This window comes from Euphorbia lathyris, chromosome 1 (assembly GCF_963576675.1).
Source record: "Euphorbia lathyris chromosome 1, ddEupLath1.1, whole genome shotgun sequence".
NCBI classification, from domain to species: Eukaryota; Viridiplantae; Streptophyta; class Magnoliopsida; order Malpighiales; family Euphorbiaceae; genus Euphorbia; species Euphorbia lathyris.
Window position 1 is genome coordinate 86,556,819 of NC_088910.1, and position 9,741 is coordinate 86,566,559.

At 37.7% G+C, this 9,741-nt stretch overlaps 1 protein-coding gene across 1 annotated transcript; it reads right to left on the reverse strand.

Annotated features, from left to right (window-relative positions):
* Positions 1-4,881: 4,881 nt before the first annotated feature.
* Positions 4,882-8,158, reverse strand: LOC136205202 (proline-rich receptor-like protein kinase PERK4). The gene is made up of 9 exons (XM_065995708.1): positions 7,980-8,158; positions 7,266-7,859; positions 6,591-7,184; positions 6,398-6,484; positions 6,118-6,188; positions 5,884-5,960; positions 5,647-5,791; positions 5,400-5,564; positions 4,882-5,270 (listed from the first exon to the last, which is right to left on the reverse strand). The coding sequence occupies exons 2-9, from the start codon at positions 7,762-7,764 to the stop codon at positions 5,022-5,024; spliced, it is 1,887 nt and encodes a 628-aa protein (XP_065851780.1). The 5' UTR covers positions 7,765-7,859; positions 7,980-8,158; the 3' UTR covers positions 4,882-5,021.
* Between the last annotated feature and the right edge of the window lie 1,583 nt (positions 8,159-9,741).

A 9,741-nucleotide genomic window follows, 5' to 3' on the forward strand; every position in this document is an offset into this window, starting at 1 on the left:
GCGCAGCGCGAAGGTCAGGTATTCTCCCTCCTACTCTTTACGTGTCTTTTACTTTTTATATATTTTACATTGCATGTGTGCGTTAGCAAAAAACATTTTCAAAACACACACATCACTGTCAAAATAGCAAAGTAGGGGTAACTGTAGACACCGAGTCGGAGGACCTGTGACGAAAACCTGAAAACAAGACGATGGAAGCGATTGATTCTAGAAGTTTCGAAAAAAAATAATAAAATAAATAAGTTACGGTGGGTCGCTGTTGTTGATTGGATGGCTCGCGAATGCTTAGCGGCATGGTGCGAGTACTTAGCGGCGGCCGGCGCGCGTTCGACGACAGTCGGACACCCGCTCGACGACGCAAAGCGCGCGTTCGACGCCCGTCGGACGCACGCATCCAACCAGGAATAGCACGCGCTCGACGTCCGAGCAATGCACGAGCTTGGCAGCGCGAGGCACGCGCTCGTTGGCCACGGGGCGTGTGCGCCCGGCAGCGCGGAACACACGTTCGGCGGTCACGACGCATGGACGCCCGACGGTGCGGAACGTGAGCTCGATGGCCGCAGGGGGGTGCACGCCCGGCGGCGCGAGACGCGCCCCGGCGGGCGCCCAACCGCGTCGGGCGGACGCCCAACGGCAGTTGGGCGCGCACGCCCAATCTCGCGTTGGGCGCTCGCCCAACGCTGTTGGGCGATTGCCCAACAATTGTTGGGCGGCCGCCCAACAATGTTGGGCGGCCGCCCAACATGCTTTGGGCGGCCGCCCAACCCCCTTGGGCGACGCCCGATTTTACTCGGGCGTCGCCCATTTGTCCGGGGACCCGTTTGCCTATAAAAGGCACGGATCCCCATGCATTTAGAAGGAGGATTTTTGAAGCTTTCTCACTCTAAACATTTTTAGAGAGAGAAAGTCAATTTTTTGGAGAAAATATTTTTTTTCCCAAAAAAATCCAAATTTTCCCAAAGTTAAATTTTTACTAAAAAACACACAAAACCGGAAAATCACGACTCGTGGAATCAATCGGCTTCGACTGTCAGATACCGAATTTAAGGTATTATCCGAGGACTAGACTCTTTTATTTTATTTATTTCATTCTTCTATTTATTTTTATGTTATAGTTTTTATTTATTTAGTTATTCATTTATTTTATCACGTTTTATTTAATTTAGCGTATTTATTTAATTTTTTGTCTCGTGTTGAATAAATTTGGTTTTGTTTTAAAATAAAAAACCTCGTTTTGATATCCTAATACGAACCGTGATACGATAAAAAGGTAGTTCGGGTATTAAAGACGTAATTATAAGTTGTAATTTAAAGAATTTCCAAATAACGTTTTAAAATAAAAACGTCGTTTTAGGAACGTCCGTTATTGACTATGATCCATTTTTTGTAGTTCGGAAATCCAAAACGATTGAATTAGATTTAATTTAAAGCTTTTGAATAAATCTGGAAATAATTGGAGTGCTGCTGTAATTTGCCATTTCTGTCACTAATTGCTGTTTACCGACGGATTTTCCGTCGGTAAATCTGCTGGAATGTAAAAAATGCTGTTTTAGTCCCTCTTTCTCAACTTTTAAGTTTTCGATCTTTGGTATACATATATATAGTTATGTAATATATACGTTTAAACTATTTTTTAGATATTTGGTACCTATAGTTATTTAGAACGTCTATATATTATTTTTCATTAATTTGATCTATTATAATTATATGTATATATATATTTCCTTTTTCATTCATTTGAGTTATATTGGATTTTATTTTAAATGTTATTTACTTGAGCATTTTGGAGATAATTAGTAAATATTAGTGGATAAATACATATTATTTTTTACATTTAAAATTATATTAGCTATGTATATATATAGTTTTTGGATATTTGGGCTACATTAGTTATTATTAAATAAAACTATTTTGGTGACAAATGTTATTTTCTTATCTAGGAGTTTTATTTACTATTTTCACATGTTTAAAGTATAAATGTATTATATTTAGTATTTTCATATATGTATTATATAGTCTCTTTTCATTAACTTTTATTTCATATTTCCTTTTTGGATTAAAATGTATATATATATATGCTTATATTATTTTCTTTATTCTTTTGGGCCATTTAGGGGTCCATGTTTCAAATGGGCTTTATTTGGGAGTGAATTTTGGTTTAAATATGTTTATTATTGTAATTATAACAAGTAGAGAATCCACTAAGGAAAAAGGGGAAAATAAATCACAAAAAGAGTTTTCAATTTAATTATTTAAACTAATGAGTTTTTAGAAGTTCCTAATGTAAATAAATAGTGTTTTCTTGACATTTCAAAATCGTTTCCCAAAACATCACGCTTTAAAACCTTAGTCCGTTCCAACGACGGATTAAGCGAACCTTGTAATTAAATTCGTTTTCATTGTAAATAATGAAGTTTTGAATCGTTTTCTTAAATGATTTGTACAAAATAAAATTGACTTGTATGTTTAACCACGTTTTCTTATCAAAGGTTTTTTTATCTCAAACGCTTTCAAACACTCGAGTCGTTCCAACGGCAATTCGGGTGAACTTCATCAAACGGGGTTTTTAAAACGCACCTAAATCGTTCCAACGGCGATTAAGGTACGAACCATGACAATAAATTCGTTTTGGGGAAATAAGTTAGCATAGAATTAACACGCAACACGACATGTAAATCACGTTGTAACTAAATCACTTCTTTCTTCCCCCCTCTCTTTGTATGAATATCAAATTGATGTAAATGGGTGATTCTTTACTAAAGTGGCTTTTCAATAATATATGCTCAAAACGGTTTCTAAAAAGAGAAAGAAAAGGTTTCAAATGAATTTTAAACTTAAAGAAGTATACGATTAGTCCGTTATCTCCTAACATGCTGAGTAGGAGGCCGGTGGTTCATAACCGGGCGATGTCGGGGTGCCTAGTAGCCTTTCTCCGGAAAGAAGCTAGCCTTCTCGGCTCGTACCTAAGTTTTCCGAACCCACACCGATCTCCCGCAAGAGATCGGTGTTCATTTTCCCATTCGTGGGTGGCGACTCTTCCATATCTCCGAGCTCCGGTCCTGCCGAGCAGCTTGATTCCACGATTGGTTGCTTTCGGCACCAATCACTGCTTACGTCGCCATGAGGTGTCCACCCCCCGGTCCGCCCGAGAGATTAGGCCGCGGCACCTCGTCTAACAGTTGCTAAGACTTGTTCTGCGAAATCTTCTCTTCGTTTCTCAAAACGCTCCTCACGTGCTTGTAATGACCCTACAACCTCATCTACGGACATTTCGTTGATGTCTCTGGACTCCTCCATAGCCACCACTACATAATCAAACTTTGGTAGTAGTGATCGCATAATTTTTTCAACAATTCTGGACTCTTCAATTTTTTCTCCATACTACCGCATCTGATTTATGATAGATTTTACTCGGGATGAGTAATCACTAATGGCCTCCATCTCTTTCATCATCATCGTCTCAAATTATCCTCTCAGCATCTGCAAACGAACTTTTTTAACTTTCTCCTCCCCTTGAAGAGAAACTCGTAAAATTTCCCACGCTTGTTTGGTGGTGGTACTTCGGCTACTTTCTCGAACATTAATTCATCCAAACCTTAATGGATGAAAGTAAGCGCCTTTTGATCACTTTTGCGATTTTTCTGCATAGTATCTTTTTCTGCCTGTGTCAACGCTGCCTCGTTGGCTAGGACTACGTAGCCTTTTTCAACAATGTCCCAGACATCTTGACATCCGAGTAACGCCTTCATTCGAATACACCAACTTGAATAGTTGGTTTTGGTGAGCTGATGATATTGATAAGGAAGTTTGAGACCGTCTGATATTTTTTATAGGGTCTGTTTGGCGAAAGACTGACTCTCGTAATATGGCTCCGATACCACTTTGTTAGAAATAAAGGGACTAGAATTGATATTTGGCAAGGACTTGTATATTTATTTTTTGGACAATATAATAAAAAAAACTCATACAAACCCATACAAAGACTTACATCAATAATATCACTCATACAAAGACTTTGAACCATACTTTGACTTTGAAACCAAATTAATTCTTCTTTTCACCATGTCTTTGTTTTATTTTATTCTTATCAAAATTAAGTTTATTTTTTATTTTAACAATTCTTCTATTGAGTTTCACAAATTAAAACCTAGTTGTACATACATATTTACATGGCCTAACAAAGATGGAAATCAATTCGCTAATCAGACCGATTAAGAAAATAAGATGACATTGTAGAAATTGGAGGGGATAAAAGGAAGAAAGCATAAAATGTTGTGAAAGGAAAAATGACACAGATCTAGAATTACCTTGGGGTCATGAAAGGGGGCTGAATTTATTTGCATGGAGAGAGGAATAGAATTGTTGCCCTTATACCAATGATCGGAGCCGTCAAATCGAACATAATATTTTTAATTATTATCTTATTCACCGATACATTTTTTGCTGGTTTCCAAAACTAATGTGTTTGTACAACACCTTCAAAATTTATCACCTATAACTTTTTTTCGATAATGAGAGTAGGAACTATCTCTCCACATATCACCGACTGATTACAAGATTATGTAAGGAATATGTTGGTGATGACCAATGGAAGACATATATGTCAATGTTGGTCGATACTTCGGGAAAAACTAAATTGTCAATCAAATCCTTCCGTGATGCTGCACTTTCTTGTAGTGATAGCTATTATCATCCCCATCCTATCATGAGAAATAAATATAATTATAATTCCCTCAATCCTTATCGTTATGGAAATGGATATTAGGGTTTCTCAATATTAATAGGTATGAATATATTACTCAAGTCATTAAAAAGGCTATAACATGGTGTAAGTAAAAATAAATAAATAAATAAATAAAGGTGGATGTTGAATAAATAGAATAGAAAAAGAAATAAACAAAGATTGATTGATTAATTATCCGAATAAAAGTTATGGATAATTTACAATCTTGGACGTGATCTCCAAAATGAGATATCAAAGTCTTTTTCTTCTACAAGATGTTGCTCTAAATTTTGTGTTTTTATAAATGGTTGTTACGAACATCTCTGGGAGACAATTCTTGAGAATCATTGCTTGAGCTTCCAATTTCACTGCTCCCAAATTCTTGGCTTGATAATGCAACTTGCCTAAATTTCTTCATATCTGCATTATATGAACTTGCATTGTAATTTGTGCTATCGCTTGAACTAGTAAATATTGAGCTATGACCCGGCTTTGTTCCCTCGTTTAAGTCATCTAGTGATACATCTCCTTCGAGAGCACGTACTATCTGCATACGCAGGTCATTTTGAACTAATTTAATCCAACTGTTACTCTAGATTACGAGTTAAATTGAAATGTCAAATCGACCATGTACGGTTAATTAGATGATTTGCAATTTTGAGTATTAAAGAAGCACCTGACTCATTTTTGGACGTTTTCTAGCGGAATGGCGAATGGAGGCTGCAGCACAAGCGAGCATACGCTTCATCTCTTCACGATTATAGTTATTATCCAACCGGATATCTATTAATCCGCCACACGAGCTGTTATCATCTAATGACTGATTTAGGAGTGGTCTAGCCTGTTCATTGTACAATCAAATAAGTTGTTAATGGAACATTAATTCATATAATTTTAGTTCAAAATAGGGAGGAAGTGCAAACCCAATCTACTAAGCTATCTTCCATCATATTTGAAGGATCCACGGGTTTCTTTCCGGTTATGATTTCTAAAAGCATGACACCAAATGAGAATACATCTGACTTGTCGCTCAATTTTCCGCTTGATGCATATTCCGGAGCTAGATACCTACAATAAGTATCCCCAAACGGTTTCTATAAATTGCACCAAATGGTAGAAATTTTACTATACATACGAATTTTAAGGATAGAGGTTGTTACCCAAATGTACCCATTACACGGGTTGAGACATGAGTATGATTGTCAGAAGAAAGCTTCGCTAATCCAAAATCAGCAACCTGCACCAATAAAGTTTATAAATTGTTTAGATTCAACAAATTAACTTGAATGTAACTAAATTAAAGTTAAGAATTATCAAATTTAGGAATGAGGAATGAACATTTGAACGTGGAATTAATAAGATGACAATCAATTATAACATTTTTGAGTAAGTACCATGGCTTCAAAGTTCAAGTCGATGAGAATGTTAGCTGATTTGATATCACGATGAATAATTTTAGGATGACCTGCAAAAAATGCATTATACTTAAAAAAAACAGATGGTATCACACGTATCAAGACTTAAGTAGATTTTATAGTTATTAAATTTAGATTTAGATTTATAAAAAAATGGAGTATAAGTGTTGTGACCTCTAAAATACTCTGACGGTTCTTAATAATATATGATCATGAATTATAGTTAATAAATTTGAAAATAAAAGAAAGGATGTCTTACAATCTTCATGAAGGTAAGCAAGTCCTTTGGCAGAGCCCAATGCAATACGAAGCCTAGTAGAAAAATCCATAACTGGATTACTCTTTACTGCAACCAAAAATTTATGTACTGATTATTGACTTTCCATATATAATTATTAGCTAAATACGTTTCAATTTAAGCAAAAGAAAGAAAGATGGAGATGAAACTTTACCATGTAAATGGTATTCCAAGTTGTTATTGGGAACAAAGTCATAGACCAACATTCGTTGTCCTCCAGCAATACAATAACCAACAAGGGAGACCAAGTGACGATGATGAACACGACTAATTATTTCAACTTCCGCCTGGAATTCTCTCTCCCCTTGTCCACTTCCTGACTTTAAGCTCTTTACTGCTACCTCCTTTCCATTTCCAAACACTCCTTTATGCACATATCCGAATCCTCCTTGTCCCAACAAATTTCTATCTGCAAATCCACCTGTTGCTGCTGCCAGTTCTTCATATGTGAACGTACTTTTGTTGAATCCCAACGATATGCCCGGTGATGGCGGTGGCAACGGTGGCCGTTGTGGACCCCCTGATAAATCCGAACTCATTTCCCCACTCCCACTCGTCTGCTGCTGAGGAGCTCCATTATTATACCACCCTCCTCCTCCTCCTCCCCCTCCCCCGGGTGATGAATTCATTCCCATTCCCATCCCACCTCCGCCTGCACCTGATTGGTTTATTCTCATTATATGATCTGCTCCCATTTGTTGGTTATTCTGCTGCCACTTTTGTGGTTGATTTGGGTAATATTGACTACCTGCACTTAAGTGGTTGAAATAAGCTATCGTGTCATAATTGATCTATATTGTAAAATTAAAATGGGAATTCTTATTAGCACCTTCTCGATAATCTCCATAGTACTGCATAGGCCTTCGCCTCTTCTTCTTTTTGCAACAAGTTGCAATACATATGATGATCATCAAAATGATAAATAATCCAACTCCTACACATACTCCAATTATAAGTTTAACCTGATCATCACTTATACCACTATTATCATCTGAAGAAGAAGAAGAGGAGGAGGAGGAGGATGTTGATGGCGATCTTGATGATGACGATGATGGTGATTTGGGTGGCGGAGGTGGCGAACGGTTATTGCTACTGCTCTTTGGCGGCGGGGGTGCAGGTGGAGAATCATTAGAAGTCGGCGGCGATGGTGAATTCTTTGGTGCAGGAGAAGATTTGTTGGAGGGTGGTGGAGGAGGAGACTTGGAAGATTTAGGAGGTGGCGGGGATGTTGAATTCGAGCCTGATTTTGGTGGTGGAGGTGCAGCGGGTGAAGGTGGAGAATCAGAATCCGGTGACGGAGCAGTAGAATTTCCAGGAGGCGAAGACATTTTGATTATGTCCCGGCCACCGAGAAATTAAAAAGAAATAACCTGATTGGAAACTCCACCTTTCCCTAGCTGCTGCTCACAACAATTTCAGATCCCTGGAAAAGGAAATCATCACAATAATTTAATTAAATTTACATTTTTTGTTTTAATACACCTTTCTCCATTTGATTTGATTTGATTTGATTTAAGAAAAATAATAAAAATAAAAAGTTTACCTGAAAGAAGAAGAAAAAAGAAGGGATCTCAAAGGAAAGAAAGGGAAAAGATCCAGCATGATGGAATTAACATTCTACAAAGGAAATTCCAGTCACCTACAAAATGGGAGATTCTTTTTCTTTCTCTCTCTATTTCATAGCCATTTGTCTGCTGTCTTTCTTTAGCTCTAGTTAGTTATTTTTTACCCTTTTTACTCTTCATTTATCCACAATCCACGCTTCTTTTAACCCTTCCCTTTTAACTAAAATTTACCCCAAAATACCATCATTATCGCATGTCATACAGATCAAAGTGATGTATCTTGTTTATTCTTTATCTTTTTCTGTTAAATCTAATTATACAAGTTAGTCATATTGTTCTTGTTTTGTTTCGCATCATTAATTACTCAACCCAATCTAAATTCATTTTAGTCAAATTGTTTCAAATTTTAGAGCAAGAAAAAATAAAACCCAATCTATGTAAAATATTATTTATAATTAGAAAAAAAACTCACATAATTTTATTGATTTGCAAATAGAAAAATGTGTTTTTATTTTTGTAAAAGATACATGTGCTTTACACGTAAAAAAAGATTTTGATTTGGGTAAGATTCCCGGGCCTTCCCATTGAGTACTACAGTGAAAACTTTCTGAGTAAAATAGGAGGTTTGGTTGGTAAGGTCCACCATGTGGACAAGACTACAATTGGGGCCATTAGGGGTAAGTTTGCTAGGGTATGTATAGATGTTGATCTGGCTAAACCTTTACTTTCTAAGTTCTGTGTTCAGGATAAAGTGTTCTTTATTGAGTATGAAGGTTTACATAACATCTGTTATGATTGTGGCATGTATGGTCATTCTCAGGAGGGTTGCCCTAAAAGGGAGAGGGTTGTTATAGAGAGGGTTGAGAGTAGTGTGCGGATTACTGGAGGGAACCAGGGGTATGAAGGGAACTTTGGTCCCTGGATGGTGGCAAAGAGGCCCGCTAGACGTAGGAATCAACCTGCAGTGGTTCACAATCGTCCTCCTGATATCAACACAAATTCTAAGTCCCTTTCTCCTAAAGCTACTGTTATTCCAAATGTCAAGGAGAAGCCTGTCCTCAAAGCTAGAAAGGAGGCTGGGGTTTCTTCAGTAGCCTTGCCTGGGTCCAGATTTGGGGCCCTGATGATTGAGGAAGTTCAAGAGTCAGACCAAGATGAGAATCATATGGATGAGAGTATTCCAGGATTAGAGTCTGTAGATCCAGTCGAGAAGGTGGTTGAATCTGTGAACCCACTTTTTGTCTCTAAGGATGAAGCCCAGGGGGGGACCCTGACCCTTGCAGCTAGAAGGATGAAGAATTCAAATGAGGTTAGTATTCCTGTTCCTGGTATTGATCCTGGGATTGGGAAATCTATGGGAGTTAACAAAACTAATATGAAAAAGCTTAAAGGAAAACAAAAAAGTGGCCTTAACACTTTGGCGTTTCCAGATAAGAGGGGGCCCGGGGGTACCTCGGTAAGGCTCTCAGGAGCCCCTAGTAAATACCTAGCTTAGGGTAGGGGTGTGGTCAGTTGTCCTCCTTTCTATGGATTTGTTATTTTGGAATGTTAGGGGTGCGGCTAGCAAGGCTACCCGTATCCATATTAATGATCTTATTAAGCAGTTTAATCCATCTTGTTTTGCTCTTTTGGAAACTAAGATTAGTGGTGAGAAAGCAGATGAGGTGGTTAAGAAGTTTAAGAACTGGCACTGTGTTAGATCGGAGGCAACTGGCCGGGCTGGGGGGATTTGGCTTTTTT

What these genes read in the sequence shown, in the direction of transcription:
- LOC136205202 (XM_065995708.1), bottom strand. Translation starts at nt 7,764, where the DNA reads ATGTCTTCGCCTCCTGGAAATTCTACTGCTCCGTCACCGGATTCTGAT. An exon ending in CTATGGAGATTATCGAGAAG is followed by an intron (nt 7,185 to 7,265) that starts GTGCTAATAAGA and finishes ACTTAAGTGCAG; the next exon opens with GTAGTCAATATTACCCAAAT. An exon ending in CTTGGAATACCATTTACATG is followed by an intron (nt 6,485 to 6,590) that starts GTAAAGTTTCAT and finishes TTTTGGTTGCAG; the next exon opens with TAAAGAGTAATCCAGTTATG.